At 39.0% G+C, this 16,678-nt stretch overlaps 1 protein-coding gene across 5 annotated transcripts in view; it reads right to left on the bottom strand.

Annotated features, from left to right (window-relative positions):
- SERAC1 (serine active site containing 1) overlaps positions 1-16,678 on the bottom strand; it is a 68,219-nt gene that overhangs the window by 51,125 nt on the left and 416 nt on the right. The window contains exons 2-4 of one of the 5 annotated variants that reach the window (XM_064360509.1): positions 8,392-8,515; positions 6,702-6,793; positions 3,838-3,874 (exon numbers count right to left, since the gene is read on the bottom strand). In XM_064360509.1, coding sequence (XP_064216579.1) covers positions 3,838-3,874; positions 6,702-6,792 — 128 coding nt within the window. In that variant the 5' untranslated portion in view covers position 6,793; positions 8,392-8,515. Of the gene's footprint in view, positions 1-3,837; positions 3,875-6,701; positions 6,794-8,391; positions 8,516-16,678 lie in introns of those variants that run through there. The other 4 variants (XM_064360510.1, XM_064360511.1, XM_064360512.1 and 1 more) reach the window with 4 other exon arrangements.

Below are 16,678 nucleotides of genomic sequence, written 5' to 3'. Positions count from 1 at the left end.
GATTTTTTAATAGACAAAAGTTTATAGAATAAGGATATAAAGAATATATTGTTATATAGCTATACAATGTGTTTGTGTTTTAAACCAAGTGTAATTACAAAAGCCAAAAAGTTTTTCAAAAATTTAAGCTTATAAGGCTAAAAAAAAAAAATACAGTAAGCTGAGGTTAATGATTAAAACCAAGACTTCATTTATTTTTAGAGATGGGGTCTCAACTATGTTGCCCAGGCTGGCCTCAAACTTCTGGGTTCATGTAATCCTCCCACCTCAGCCTCCCGAATAGCTGGGACTACAGGTGCACACCACTGCATCCAGCTAGGTTAATTTATTATTGAAGAAAAAAATACTATTTTATACATGTAGTGTAGCTGGGTGCAGTGGTGCATGCCTATAGTCCCAGTTAGTTACAAGGGTGAGGCAGGAGGATCACTTGAGTCCAGGAGTTCAAGGCCAGCCTAAGCAACATAGTGAGACTGTCTTTAAAAAAAAAAAAAACAAAGTTTAGCCAGGCACGGTGGTTCACACCTGTTATCCCAGAATTTTGGGAGGCTGAGGCAGGGGAATCACCTGAGGTCAGGAGTTTGAGACCAGCCTGGCCAATATGGCAAAACCACATCTCTACTAAAAATACAAAAATTAGCCAGGCGTGGTGGTGAGCACCTGTAATCCCAGTTACTCAGGAGGCTGAAACAGGAGAATCGCTTGAACCCCAGAGGCAGAGGCTGCAGTGAGACAAGATCACACCACTACACTCCAGCCTGGGTGACAGAGCAAGACTCCATCACAAAAAAAAAAGTTTCATGTAGCCTAAGTACACAGTGTTGATAAAGTCTACAGTAGTGTACAGTAATGTCTGAGGCCCTCACGTTCACTCACCACTCACTCACCCAGAGCAACTCCCAGTCCCGTAAGCTTCATACATGGTAAGTGCCCTATATAAGTGTACCATTTTAAAATTTTTTTACTGTACATTTTTTTGTTTGGATATGTTTAGGTATACAAATACTTACCATTGTGTTGTAATTGCCTACAGTGTTCAGCATAGTCACATGCGGTACAGGTGTGAAGCCTAGGAGCAACAGACTGTCCCATACAGTCTAGGTGTGTAGCAGGCTCTACCACCTAGGTTTGTGCAAGTGTATTCTGTGATGATTGCACAACAATGAAATCAGCTAACAACACATTACTCAGAATATATCCCCATTATTGACACATGACTGCATATGCACATATACATGTATATACACATTTTGGTTTACAAATAATAATAAATAGCTGCATAATCATACCCAGACAAGAAACAGAATGTTAACAGTACCTCAGAAGCCCACAGTGTGTCTCTCCCTGATAATAACCTGTTCTCATCTCTACATATTCTGATTTTCATTATAACAATGTGCTTACTTTTCTTTACAGTTTTACCACCTATATGTCCATCCTTAAACAACAGAGCTTAGTTTTGCCTGTTTTTGAAATGCACATCAATGGACTCACACTACATGATTTCTTTTGCTCAGCCTTGTGTTTGTGCGATTCATCCATGTTGTTGCATGTAAAATGTATTTCCTTAACTTAAATTTTCCTATAGGATGCAATTATCCACTGCACGGATGGATATACTACGACTTATTTATCCACTCTTCCATAGATGGGCATTGAGAACATTTCTAGTTTGAGTCTATTACAACACTGCTGTTACATATCTTTTTTTTTTTTTTTGATACAGCCTCGCTCTGTCACCAGGTGCCAAGCTGGAGTGCAGTGGCACGATCTCGGCTCACTGTAACCTCCACCTCCCAGGTTCAAGCAATTCTCCTGCCTCAGCCTCCCGAGTAGCTGGGACTACAGGCGTGTGCCACCACACCCAGCTTATGTTTGTATTTTTTATTAGAGATAGGGTTTTACCACGTTGGCCAGGATGGTCTCAATCTCTTGACCTCGTGATCCACCTGCCTTGGCCTCCCAAAGTGCTGGGATTACAGGCAAGAGGCACCACGCCCGGCCACTGTTACATATCTTATACATCTCGGCTGGGCATGGTGGCTCACGCCTGTAATCTCAGCACTCTGAGAGGCTGAGGCAGGTGGATCACAAGGTCAGGAGTTCGAGACCAGCCTGGCCAACATAGTGAAACCTTGTCTCTTAAAAAAAAAATAACATATCTTATATATATCTGTATTGTGCATACCCGTACATGTTCCTCTAAGGTACATATCGAGAATTACATACCTTCTGATAGTATATATCTTCAATTTTGCTAGATAATGATAAACTTTTTGCAAAAAGATTAGCCAATGTGTACTCCCATCATCCACATATGAAAATTTCTCCTTTCCTAAGAGCAATACCTAAAGTTAACTTTTAAATATTGTTTGTTGTGTATCTCAAAATGAAGATTTCTTTTTTCCTAATCAGATTGACAACACACGCCCTAAATCCTGACACAAAGGTACTCTGGATTCAGAGCTTAGCAACATTGTTTTCCTACACCTTTTGATCTTTGGTTTCCACCCTCAGGCAAGCAGGTGAAACGTTTGGGCACTGGCTAGCACCAGAGGAACACAAAGAAGGCTCTTTAGAATCCTCTGCTGTTGGCCAGGGGTGGTGGCTCAGGCCTGTAATCCCTGTACTTTAGAAGGCCAAGGCAGGCAGATCACCTGAGCTCAGGAGTTCAAGATTACCCTGGGCGACATGGCGAGACCCTGTCTCTACTAAAAATGCAAAAAAAAAAAAAAAAAAAAAAAAGCCAGGTGTGGTGGCACACACCTGTGGTCCAGCTATTTGGGAGGCTGAGGTGGAAGCATCACCTGAACCTGGCAGGCAGAGGCTGCAGTGAGTGGAAATCACACCACTGCACATTCTAGCCTGGGTGACACAGTAAGACCCTGTCTCAAAAAAAGAAAAAGAATCGTCTGCTCTGAACAGCCAACAAAAGGGGTAAACATATTCAGCACTTATCATGTTTTCCATGAAAGATAAAATTATTTACTATAAGAAAAACTGTAATTAATTTTCATTATATCCTGAATATAATTGTGAATTAGACAAACTGCATTACAGAAAAGGGTATATACACATTTATCCTTTGGCCAGAATGAGTCAAAAAGGAACATTATCTAAATATATTTTGCCTTACATTACAATGTCATAGAGAAATGTATGCATTTGGATAAAATACCAAATATATCTCTTTTATCATTTTAACATCTAAGAGCTAATTTTATATTTATACTAGTAAAAAAAAGTATTAACAAACACAGTACAAAGGTATTACATATATATTCTTCCCCCGACAAAAAAAAAAAACCCAAAAGGAGGAATGTGAAAACTAACAGTTTGCTGAAAGAGGGTAACTGCGTTCATTACACATGTGTTCCTGAGGGAACATCAGATGGGAGATATCGATCTGTTGGTTTTCTCAGTCAGCCTCAATTTCCTTTTGTGTGAGTTTTATGGTGATTTAAGGGATTTTCCGAAATACTTTTGACTATAGTAATTTGTACCTTTTTCACCCACTTTAGAAACTAATACACAACATGACTCTAAGTGTGTCACAGCTAAGTGAGTGCCTAACATGAGTGTGTCAAAGTGCTTTTCTCCCAGCAATGCCAGGCAGGCAGAGTTCCTGGTACACAGCTGGCTCCAAGAGAAAGCATTCCTCAGAAGATAAGGAAACATCATGACAACATTTAAGTAGTGGAATCAGTGATTAAATCCACCAGTCTAATTCCAAAATCTATACCCTTTGAATACCCCATGCAACCTGGAAGTCACTTCCATTGAGATTTCAAATAGAGTATAATGAAGCCAATTAATATTCCACAGTTGACAACTTACCCTAAAATAAGTGATCCAGTAAACTTTATTATATTTCCTTCAAAAGAAAAAAAGTCAATGTGATGAATTTCATTTTTTAAAGTGTGACAGGAAATAGGCAAGAGTAATTCTCTACCTATATCACATATTATCAGATAAGAAGTCATTATTTTTCTACTAACATAATCAGTTGCTATCAATAAATGGTCTCCTATCCTCAAACACACCAATCAATTAAACACTAAGTGCAAATATAATGTGTATTGATGACATTTCATACTTATTCTCCCCTTTCTCCACTTCCTAGTCCCTGTTCCACTACTGATGCTGGTAGGACTACAGGTCTTCCACCGAATGCAACATTCAGGCAACTCACTTCCCTTCTGAACCCTTTTAGTTAACAATTAAATAAAGGAATGGGAAGCACTGTCCCTATCACTACTAGTACTATACTGAAGGATTATATTGTCAAGTGGGGACACAAAAGAATGTTTTCTAAAGTAATTATATTATAATTGATGGTAAGGTACAGATGTACGTAGCCCCATTTAAAATGGAGATTAGGCCAGGTGTGGTGTCTCACGCCTGTAATCTCAGCACTTTGAGAGGCCAAGGCGAGCAGATCATCTGAGGTCAGGAGTTCAAGACTAGCCTGGCCAACACAGTGAAACCCTGTTTCTACTTAACAAAAAAAAAAAAAATTAGCCAGGCATGGTGGCCAGCACCTGCAATCCCAGCTACTCAGGAGGTTGAGGCAGGTGAATTGCTTGAACTGGGGAGGTGGAGACTGCAGTGAGCCAAGATCGCACCACTGCACTCCAGCCTGGGTGACAGAGCAAGACTCTGTCTCAAATAAATTAAATTAAATTAAATTAAATTAAAATGTAATATAATCTAAAATAGAGACTATATTCTACAAGTTTATTTATAAATGTTTGTTTGGGTCTTGGAAAACGTTTTTCATATTAAAAAATTCCTGTGGCAGACATTGCTAATTGCTTGCCCAATACACATGCCCTTTAATCCCTACAAATATGCAATCTGATTGCCACCTAAAAATAATCAAATTCCTAGAGAAGTCTGTAGCTAGGGCTAACTGTGCAACACAATTGTAGGCAATTGGATACAGACGGAAGTCTATAGAGGCGGATCCCTCCCCACATAAAAAGACAAAGCCTCAAGATGGCTTTTGGCCCTCTGCTTCTTGATGCCCAAGGATTCAGCAACCATCTTGTGACCATGAGGACAATGAAGAGAATGGAGCAGGAAGACAAGAAGATTGCTAAACTGCAATTCCTGCCCTAAACTGTCTCCACCTTGACTTATTATGATATAAGAAGAATGAAAACCATATAAACTTAAGCCACTGGACTCAAGTTTCTATTGCATGCACCGAGCACAACCTTAACTGACATGGTACTCATGATGATTAGGTACTAAGGATAGCCCACAAAAACCTATTTTTTATATATTTTTTATACAATAATTTTATATATAACATATTTTATATATTTATACATAAAGGTATATATGTATACATATTTATATAATAAAATATATATTTATATATAATAGATAATAGATTTTATATATATAGATATACATACATACATGTATATAAAAAGACAGTTTCACTCTGTTGTCCATGCTGGAGTGCAATGACACAGTTTTGGCTCACTGCAATCTCCTGATCACAGGTTCAAACGATTCTCCTGCCTCAGCCTCCTGAGGAGCTAAGATTAAACGCACCTGCCACCATACCCAGCTAAGTTTTGTATTTTCAGCAGAGATGGGGTTTCACCATGTTGGCCAGGCTGGCCTTGAACTCCTGATTTCAAGTGATCCACCCACTTCGGCCTCCCAAAGTGCTGGGATTACAGGTATCAGTCACTGCATGCCCAGCCTTAACCTGTAATTTATTGCACATATAGAGAAGTGCTTTGTTCAGAGATTCAACTCATGCTGCCAACATGACATATGTCCTCACTTCTCTTTTTGTATTTAAAACACAGTATCAGAATTTTCTAGATAAAAATGATCTATCCCTAAAAACAGATTTGTCTTAAAGATCAAAAAGAAACTCCATGAGAAAAAAAAACTTTGTTTCATTCAATATTGTTTTCTTAGGGACTAGTATTGTATCTGGCAGAGTACCTGGTCAATTAAATATTTTTGCTTATTGTCAAAAGAATAAAAGATGTTCTAGGCCAATCTTCTCATTTTAGACATAAAGGAAATAATGTGCAGGAAAGGTAAGTTATTTCATTCTTCCATTCAACGAATACTATTTGATCACCTACTATATGCCATGCGTAATAAATAACTAGGTTATAATGGTAAACAAGATAAAATACTGCCTTTGCAGAGTTTATAGTATATAGGGAAAGACAGATAATTAACTAAGTTCTATACTGACCCTACGAAATGACAAGTAACAGATCCAACCTGGCCTAGGGTGTCAGAGAAGCTTCCTCAACAAAGGCAAGGCTACAAATGGAGTAGACCGCAGCCACATCCCAAGCCCCACTAAGGCAAGGACAGCATCTTCCTTGCTCATCACTGTATGCCCAGAACCTAATATGGGTACCTGCAGTTTGTTTTGCAAGAGTTTACTAAATATCTGCTGAATGGAAATGCAGTTATATTTAAGTTTAGGACGATGAGTATGAAATTTGACAGAAGTAGAAGAGGAAAAAGAATTATCAAGGAAAAGAAGTATGTATGGCTCTGGTCCTAAAAATTAGGGGTGGACTATTAGTACAGAAAGACATAAACTAATTTGAGATTTCATCATAGATTCAATAAGTTTTTGTGGCCCACCCTGGAAAAAGCCACAAGTCTATCCCTGTTTCTATAAGAAAATAAGTTGTTTAAGCTGTACTCACTGATATCTCTCCAGTATGTGTCACTTTTTGGTGGGGAAGTAGAGGTTCCTATTCTTCTGCAACAGATGACACAATAAGCAGCCAGGGACATTCTGTGTAAGCAGAACAATTACAACAAATTTAATTTAGCATCTAATTCAAAACATTTAACTGCAAGAACATGTTACCATCACAGTAGATGACCCACAGAGTTAGCTTTTTCAAGATCACAAAAAAAACTTTCCAATTAAAAAAAATTTCTCAGCCAAGCGCAGTGGCTCACATCTGTAATCCCAGCACTTTGAGAGGCCTAAGCAGGCAGATCACCTGAGGTCGGGAGTTCAAGACCAGACTGACCAACATGGAGAAATCCCGTCTCTGCTAAAAATACAAAATTAGCTGGGCGTGGTGGTGCACACCTGTAATCCTAGCTACCTGGGAGGCTGAGGCAGGAGAATCACTTGAACCTGGGAGGCAGAGGTTGCAGTGAGCCAAGATCACACCACTGCACACTAGCCTGGGCAACGAGAGCGAGACTCCATCTCAAAAAAAAAAAAAAAAAAAAAAAATTCTCCCTTAAAAACTTAAAAGAGACCTATTAAATAATATTTTGTTAGTATTTTCTTTTTTTTTTTTTGAGACGGAGTTTCGCTCGTTACCCAGGCTGGAGTGCAATGGCGCCATCTCGGCTCACCGCAACCTCTGCCTCCTGGGTTCAGGCAATTCTCCTGCCTCAGCCTCCTGAGTAGCTGGGATCACAGGCACGCGCCACCACGCCCAGCTAATTTTTTGTATTTTTAGTAGAAACGGGGTTTCACCACGTTGACCAGGATGGTCTCGATCTCCTGACCTCGTGATCCACCCGCCTCGGCCTCCCAAAGTGCTGGGATTACAGGCTTGAGCCACCGCGCCCAGCCTTTGTTAGTATTTTCATTATTCTTCCTCATACTATGTCCAATTGTGCATAGTTTTCACAATTGGAAAGATGATCTAAATATGATACAATCAGTCCCAGAACACAATTAACAGGTAACCAGAATTAGATTATTAATCAGAATACCAATATAGGCATGAAAAAATTTAATGTCTTTGAAAATATATATGTGTGTATGTATTTATCTCTGATGACTGAAGGCCCTACAGAAATGAGAAGCTCTAGGTGGACAGTACACTTAGAATCCATAGACACATTTAGCTTTTCTCTAGTTCCTTCAGGATAGTACCCAAGTTGTTTATAAATTTTGAAATTTGTTCATTGTTGGCATTCTATCAAAGGAGAGCTGACACCCAACTAATTAATCAACTGAGTGAAGATGATCTAAATATGATGCAATCATTCCCAGAACGCAACTCAGTATTCTAGAACCATATCGGATTGTCTTTGGATAGTGAGATTTTTGCTATAAGGGGAAGGAAGGAAGGTACCTTGAGGGCACCTCTCTCTTTTCTTTTGTTTTCTATTTCTGCTCTTTTTTCTTCTTTCTTTCTTTGAGTGCACCCTGTCCCTTTCCTAAGAGCTTCAATAATGCCTAAGACAAGCATTTATTGTTCTTTCACAAATGCATTTAAGACTATAAATTCATATAATCCCAGCAGTTTGGGAGGCTGAGGTGGGCAGATCACTTGAGGTCAGGAGTTCAAGACCAGCCTAGCCCACATGGTGAAACCCTGATTCTACCAAAAGGAACCAGCCAGGTGTGGTGGTACCCACCTGTAGTCCCTGCTACTCGGAAGGCTGAAATAGGAGAATCACTTGAACCTGAAAGGTGGAGGCTGCAGTAAGCTGAGATCATGCCACTGTACTCCAGCCTGCCGTCTTCAGCAACAGTGAGACCCTGTTTCAAAAAAAAAAAAAAAAAAACTATAAATTCTCATTCTTAAATTCCACTGTAATTTTTCTCTAATCTGTGAACTGTTTAAGAGTGTGGCTTTTAGTTTGCCAATATATAAAACTTTTAAAGATTATCTTTTCTTTTTTGAGACAGGGTCTGGCTCTGTCACCCAGGCTGGAGTGCAGTGGTGCAATCACCACTCACTGCAACCTCCGCCTCCCAGGCTCAAGCAATCCTCCCACCTCAGCCTACCGAGCAGCTGGGACTACAGGTGCCCACCACCACACCTGGTTAATTTTTTGTATTTTTTTGTAAAGACAGGGTTTCACCATGTTGCCCAGGCTGGTCTTGAACTCCTGACCTCAAGTGATCCACCTGCCTCAGCCTCCCAAAGTGCTGGGATTACAGGCAAAGATTATATCTTATTGTGCTATGTGACATAGATCCTTTAAAATTATAAAGACTTGCTTTGTTACCTGGTTTCAGTTAATATCTATAAATATATCATATTAAGCTTATTCTTTGTGAGTAGAATATATCCATTATGCTAGGCTTGTTAATTTTGTTTCTATAGTCTCACTAATTTTTTTTCACAGCTCCAAACAGCCATTGAGTAGCTTGCTAATTTTTGTCTGCATGATCTACCAGTATGAGAGGGGTTTTTTTTTAAGTTTCATCCTGATTTGTACACTTGTCAATTTTCCCCTTTTGTTGTCCATTATTTTTTTATTCATTAACCAAATCCTTTTCTGAGTCCCTATGAACCAAGAACTGTTGTAGATGCTAGTGATTAAATAATGAAAAAAAAAATATGCCCTTGCTTTCATGGATCTTACGCTCCAGTGCAGAACACCCCTATCAGTGTGGCAAACAAATACTACCCTTTTTTTGGGGGTCATGATGTGAAAAGATATGACATTAGGTACCCACAGATTCATGATTATTAGAAACTTAGTACTTTGTTCCTTTTGTCATGACATACTATCTTCCTTTATCTCTATTAATATTTATTGCTTTAAGTTCTATTTCATATATTAATATATCCATGCCAGTTTTCTCTAAAGTATTTAACTATTTCACCTTTTTCCATCATGGTTATAATCTTTTGGAATCATTTATAATTTCAAAACCTCTCTTTTAATAGATGAATTTAATCCATTTACATTTATCATACGTTGGATAGATCAAGATTTTATTACTCTTTAATTGGTTTAAAGTTATAACATTTATTTCTATTCCTTCAGTAAATAGCTACATTTTAAATGTGCTATATAAAGTATGAATTTAAACGATATAATTATCCTTCCAAATGAGAAAATTAAAATGCTTTAAATCCAATCCTCTCCTATCTTAGGTATTTTTGTCTAGTATTTTAATTCCATTTTATTTTTAAACATCCCAAAAGAAGTCATTTTTTAAAGCAGTCGATCTAAATATTTACCAACATTTTGTCAATTTCTTTCCTTACTTTTTGTTTCTTGCATCCACAACTTCCTTCTAGGTTCAAATCATTCTTGATGAAGGTATATTCTTTGAGAGTTTTCATGAAGGCATATATATACTTAGTACTCTCACTCTAAGCATGTCTAAAAATGCTCAATTTTAGATATACTAAAAAATAGTTGTGTTTGGGCCAGGTGTGGTGGCTCATGCCTATAATCCCAGCAATTTGGGAGGCCAAGGTGGGCAGACTGCTTGAGCCCAGGAGCTCTAGACCAGCCCAGGAGTTCAAGACCAGTAAAACCTCATCTCTCCAAAAAAATAAAAAATTAGCCAGGCCCATTGGCATGTAACTGCAGTCCCAGCTACCTGGGAGGCTGAGGCAAGGGAATTGCTCAAACCTGGGAGGCAGAGGTTGCAGTGAGCCATGATCATGCACTACACTCTAGCCTGGGAGACAGAGTAACACTCTGTCTCAGAAAATAATAATAATAGCTGGGTTTGGAATTCTCTGTTTAGAATTTAGAATAACAGATTTCCTTCATTACATTAATGATATTTTCACTGATATTTTTTGTTGCCCAGGAGAAATCTAAGTCTAATTATTGTTTCTTTGCAGGCAAAATAATAGCAAAGAAGTTTAAGAATGTGCTCTGTAGGACCATACTACCTGGTTTCAAATCCAGTTCCACCAACAACTCATATTAGCCATTTTTTTTTTCTAATGATGCTTTGACATCTTAGGACCTTAAGAACCTAGGGAGTGACTGCCCCTCTCTGGGATGGCTAACTGCTAGAGGTAGCAAACAACTTGCCTGTGAGCATGCCTCTCACATGCAAACCAACCAATCCCAGGTGTACACCCCCAACACCACACACAGTAGATGATGCTTCCGTTACTCTCTATCTCCTCAGAGCCAGGTACTGCACAACTACAGAACACCTCTCTGGCCTGTCAAAATTATTCAAACTATCCCATCCTAAATTTGTTCAGCTTGTCTACCCTGTCTCGCTCGTTTCTTCCCACAAAAACCACAATAAAAGCAAGCTCTGGCCCATGCTTTCACATTGCTCATGTTCCTCCTGAATGACCCTGGTACTTCCCCATGTGGCCTTGTATGGTGTAGTGTGCCCATTATTCCTTGGGACCTGGATATAATAAACTCTTCTTTCTTTCTTTTCTTTTTTTATTTTTTAGAAACAGGGTTTCGCCATGTTGGCCAGGCTGGTCTCAAACTCCTGACCTCAGGTGATCCGCCCACCTCAGCCTCCCAAAGTGCTGGGATTACAGGCGTGAGCCACAGTGCCCAGCCATAAACTCTTCTTTCAAGGCAATTGTCTCTGTGTCTGTCTTCTTACCATACCTGATTAAAACAAAATCCAGGTACATTTTAAAACACTAGATATATGATAATGAGCTAGTTAATTAACCTCTCTGTGTCTCACTTTCCTCATCTATAAAATGGCGATAATAAGGGAACTACTGTAAAGGATTGTTACAAATATTACATGAGTTAATATATGTAAAACACATAGAATAGTGCCTATTCCAAATTAAATGTTCAATAAATCTTACTTATCATTGGTATCAATATTATATTCTATCTGGCAGTTTGAAGATCTTTGGTTTGTTTTTGATGTTCTTATAATTCCCTACTTTATGTCTACGTATGGGTTTGTTTTTATATACCCCACTCAAGATTTGGTATGCTCCTTCAATCTTAGAACTCACATTTTTCTTCAGTTCTGCAATATTCTTAACAATTATTACTTTGACCGCCATTCAACTTTTACCTTCTGGTACTCGTGTTAGATGTACGCTGGATTTTTAAAGTCTAACCTTAAAATCTCAACTTCTTCCATTTTTTTCTATCTCTCTAACATGCATTACAGACTATTTCCCCAAATCTACCTTCCAATTAATTAATCCTCTACTTAGTTGTGTTTAGACTATCATTCAATCCAGCCACTATTTCAATAACTTTTTATATCTAAAATTTCCTCTTTTCACTTTCACACTTGCCTGCTTTTTTACACATAGTTGTATTAAGTGCAGATTTTTTTTAAATGACCACAAATTATTCCTTTTCCTATAACCATGCTCTTTGGTTGTTCCCTCCCATAGTGACTTTCGATTGGTCTTATGAGTAACTTTGGCCACAGGACAATGGAAACATAATGCAAGCTGAGACTTGGGCAGTAGATGCATGTCAAGGCTTCTCTCCTGTTGCTCTTGAGAACCCTGTGACCAGCACCATGTAAGATGCCTAAGTTAGTCTGCTGGGTCACATGAGAAATGTCCAATATCCCCATTAATAAAGCCAACAAGTACCAACTGACAGCCAGCACCAGCCACCAGGCATGTGAAGCCACATCAAACTACCCAGCCCCTAGCTGACCCTACGAATCCATATTCAACCTTTAGACTGCAAGCAATAATAAATGTCTGTTTTACCAGGTAGCCTTTGAGATGGTTTATAATGCCTCAAAAAGCTGACAAGTAATTTCCTTTTTTTTTTTTTTTTTTTTTTTTGAGACATAGTCTCACTTGTCGCCAGGCACCAAGCTGGAGTGCAGTGGCATGATCTCGGCTCACTGCAACCTCTGCCTCCCGGGTTCAAGCAATTCTCCTGCCTTAGCCTCCCAAGTAGCTGGGACTACAGGTGCGCGCCACCATGCCCAACTAATTTTTGTATTTTTTAGTAGAGACGGGGTTTCACCATGTTGGGCAGGATGGTCTCGATCTCTTGACCTCGTGATCTGCCCACCTTGGCCTCCCGAAGTGCTGGGATTACAGGCATGAGCCACCACGCCCAGCCTGACCTAAACCTTCCTTTACATGAGATAAATGAGGCTGCTGCCAGCTTAACTTGGCATACTGTTTTGCAGTAAATTTTATTTTTTTATAAGTAGAGGGAATAAAGGAATACACTATAAAATAACAATAAAAAGTACACCATAGGGCCAAGCATGGTGGCACTCCAGGCCAGACAGGGTGGCTCTGGGAGGCCAAGGTGGGATGATTGCTTGAGCCCACCAATCAGCTGACTATATCTATAGCACATGTCTGTAATCCCAGCTATTCAAAAGCCTGAGGCAGAAGGACTGGTTGAGCTCAGGAGCCCAACACCAGCCTAGGCAACATAGTGAGACTCATATCTCAAAAAAAAAGAAACCCTAATGGAATTTATAAGTATGGAGCGATTCCACTCCATCAATCTATTTATCTATCCTTATATAAATACTTCACTGTTTAGATTACCGCAGTTTTAAAGTAAATCTTGAAGCTAGTAGCATAAATTCTCCAGCTATGTCCTTCCTTTTCAAGATGGACTATTGTATGTCCTTGGTACATCCACATAATTTTAGAGTCTGCCTGTCAATTTCTATTTAAAAGCACCTTTAAGATTATGATTGTGATTACATAAAATCTGAAACACTGATTTTAAGTAGGGAACAGAGGAGAAATTTTGAGAAGACTAAGAAAGACAGAGAAAGTAAATAGGAAGAGATAATTTAAAAATCAAATATTCGAAAATTCCATTAAGATTAACACTATGGAGGTCACTGGGATCTTCATAACAGAAGCTTCATTGCCCTGGTAAAAGAAGCAGCCAGAATGAAACATCATTTCATCCTTTCATTCTGATTAATAAAATCTGAATTGTCGCTGGGTACACAGATAACAAAAAAGACTACATCATCTTTCTTTCTGGTTAAACGTGGCCACTTCCTAACACTGGCTAATGAAATATGAGTGGATGTGTCACATGCAATTTCTGAAAAGTGTCCTTAAAAAGAAGGCTATGTGCCTTTCTTTCTCCTTCCCTCCTCCCTCTTGCTAGAATGAGTAACTGTCAGTTCGAATTAAAGCAGTCATCTTACCATGAAGCATCATATTAAGGACGGTAGAGCAGCCAGATAGAAGAATTTGAGTCCCTGATGATTACAGAGCTGCTGCCATAAAAGCAAGGCTACCTACCTATGCAATCATATACATATTTAAGCCAATATTATCTTGTTTTCTGTGTAATACAGCTGAATCTAATTCTAACACAAATATTCAAAAGTTTTTTTTTTTTTTTTTTTTTTTTTGAGATGGAGTCTCTGTCACCCAGGCTAGAGTGCAGTGGCACAATTTCAGCTCATTGCAACCTCTGCCTCCTGGGTTCAAGCGATTCTCCTCCCTCAGCCTCCCGAGTAGCTGGGATTACAGGTGCGTGCCACCACGCCCAGCTAATTTTTTGTATTTTTAGTAGAGACGGGGTTTCACCATATTAGCCAGGATGGTCTCAATCTCCTGATCTTGTGATCCACCCGCCTCGGCCTCCCAAAGTGCTGGGATTACAGGCGTGAGCCACCACACCCAGCCCATATCACAGTTTTTAATATCTATATGCCAGTGATCTCTGAGTACCTCTAGCTACTGTCTTTCCTGACCCATCTATCCAACAGCTGTTAGAACATTTCCACTTGGATGTCCAATAGGCTTTTCATACTTAACCGTCCAAAACAGAATTCTTTTTCTCCCCAAACTCTTCCTCCACAAATCTTCTCCATAACCATCCACCAAATGGTCAATGCTTTTTTACTGTAAATGGTAATCTTCCTCTTAAGCAAAAAAACAGATGTTGCCCTTGATTCCTTGTTTTCCCCTTACCCTATATCCAAATCATGCATAATTCCTCTTACATCAAAATATACCCCAAAATCCATCCATTTTTCTCTGTATTCACTGCTACACTCTTGTCTAGCTCAAGTCACCATCATCTTTCATTTGGAGTAATAAAATGTCACCTCAATGGTGCTTTCTGTAACTTAAGAAATCATTATCAGAAAGATTTAAAAAAAAGTCTGGGAGATAGTAGTGGTGGTTGCACAATGTGAATGTCACCAAACTCAACATCTCAAAATGGTTAACATGATGAATCTTACGTGTAACAAGATTTAACAGGCAAACAAAAAAGAAATCTTTCACAGAGACAATGGTCTCTTCTATTTCCTTTCAAATATCTTGCAGCTGTGCCATTCACATCTAGGTCTAATCTATCTGGAAACTACTGTTGTCAATAGTTTGAAAGCAAGAATCTAATCCTATCTGCTGTATTCCATAATGATACCACATATCTCACATATCTTAACATCCTTTATTGAATAGTCTATGCTTTCCCCCTGCTTTGCAATACCACTCAGCGGTATACTAAGCTCCCATATGTAAATAGGTATGTTTCTAGTTTCTCTATTCTGTTCCATGAATCTACTTCTCTATCCCTGAATCAATACCACACCATCTTAATAATTACAACTTCATATTAAGCTTTGGTATCTGATATGGAGAGACCTCATTTTTCTTCTTCTTCAAAATTGACTTCCCAATTTCTTGGTCCTTTGCCTTTCCATATAAATTTTAAGTTCAGCATGTCAAGTTCCATAAAACCATACAGTGATTTTAACTGGCATCACACTAAATTCACAGAAATTGGTAAAACTGGTATCTTCTTGTCGAGTCTTTCCATTCATGAATATGGTATATCTCACCATTTACTTGGGTTATCTTGTGTTCCAAGAGAAACTTATACTTTTCTGTCTAAAGGACTACACAGTTTAGATTGACCTATTTCTAGATACCTTTAGTTGTGAATGCCATTATGAATAGTGTCTTTTTATTATTAAAACTCCTAGTTGTTACTGGTATATAGAAGGTTTTTAAATGCAGAGTTCTTCCTGAAGGCCATTTCTGACATCCTCCTGGCCAAAATAACCCTTCTAGTTACTCTTTATCACATCATCAAATGGTACCTTCTCCTTAACTAATTTCAGTGTCTCTCTGCCCCCACCAAAATTAGTTACTTGTTCACCATTGTACCCCAAGTGCCTAGAATAGCCGGTACACATCAGGTGCACAAAAATGGAACTGATGAAGAGGTCAAGGAAGAGAATGTATTGCAAGATAGAAAAAAAAGCAAATAAAAGATTCTTGGGAAGAAGAAGACTTGGAGACAATTTTGTTATTGTAAAGAGAGTGCAACAATACAGAAATCACCAGCTGGAAAATATTTGAGAGACAGAAAGAGGGAACTAAATGGAAGAGCTGGGTTCCCAAGAGATCACATAAATAAACACAATGTTAAAAAAAAAAATTAAAAAGCAGCATGAGGCTGGGCACAGTGGCTCACGCCTATAATCCCAGCACTTTGGGAGGCCAAGGCAAGCGGATCACCTAATGTTAGGAGTTCCAGACCAGCCTGGCCAATATGGCGAAACTCTGTCTCTACTAAAAATACAAAAATTAGCCGGGCGTGGTGGCACACGCCTGCAATCCCAGCTACCAGGGAGACTGAGGCAGGAGAACTGCTTGAACCCAGGGGACCAAGGATGCAGTGAGCCCAGATCGCACCAACGCATTCCAGCCTGACCGACAGACCGAGACTATCTCCAAAAAGAAAAGAAAAGAAAAAAAAAAAGCAGCATGAGCTTAATTGGGGAAATACAATTTAACCTAAGGAACAGAAAACAAGAACCTCATATCTTAACTAGTAAAAATAATGAGAGTGTTCCTTTAGACTACAGAACAGATTTGGGGTAAGAGAATAACTTCAGAACCTTCTGGGGTCTTTCACTTTAAAATGACCGTTGCCGAGTTTAGAGATGTCTCGGCATTCAATCTGTTCAATCTACGGGGTTAGAGAGGGAGCAGGAAGCGGTGGTCGGGAAGGCTCAGATGAG

This window comes from Aotus nancymaae, unplaced genomic scaffold (genome assembly GCF_030222135.1).
Source record: "Aotus nancymaae isolate 86718 unplaced genomic scaffold, 86718_ANA_hifiasm-v0.15.2.pri h1tg000040l, whole genome shotgun sequence".
Taxonomy (NCBI): Eukaryota; Metazoa; Chordata; class Mammalia; order Primates; family Aotidae; genus Aotus; species Aotus nancymaae.
Note: the sequence above shows the minus strand (reverse complement) of the source record. Positions and strands in the feature narration are given on the sequence as shown.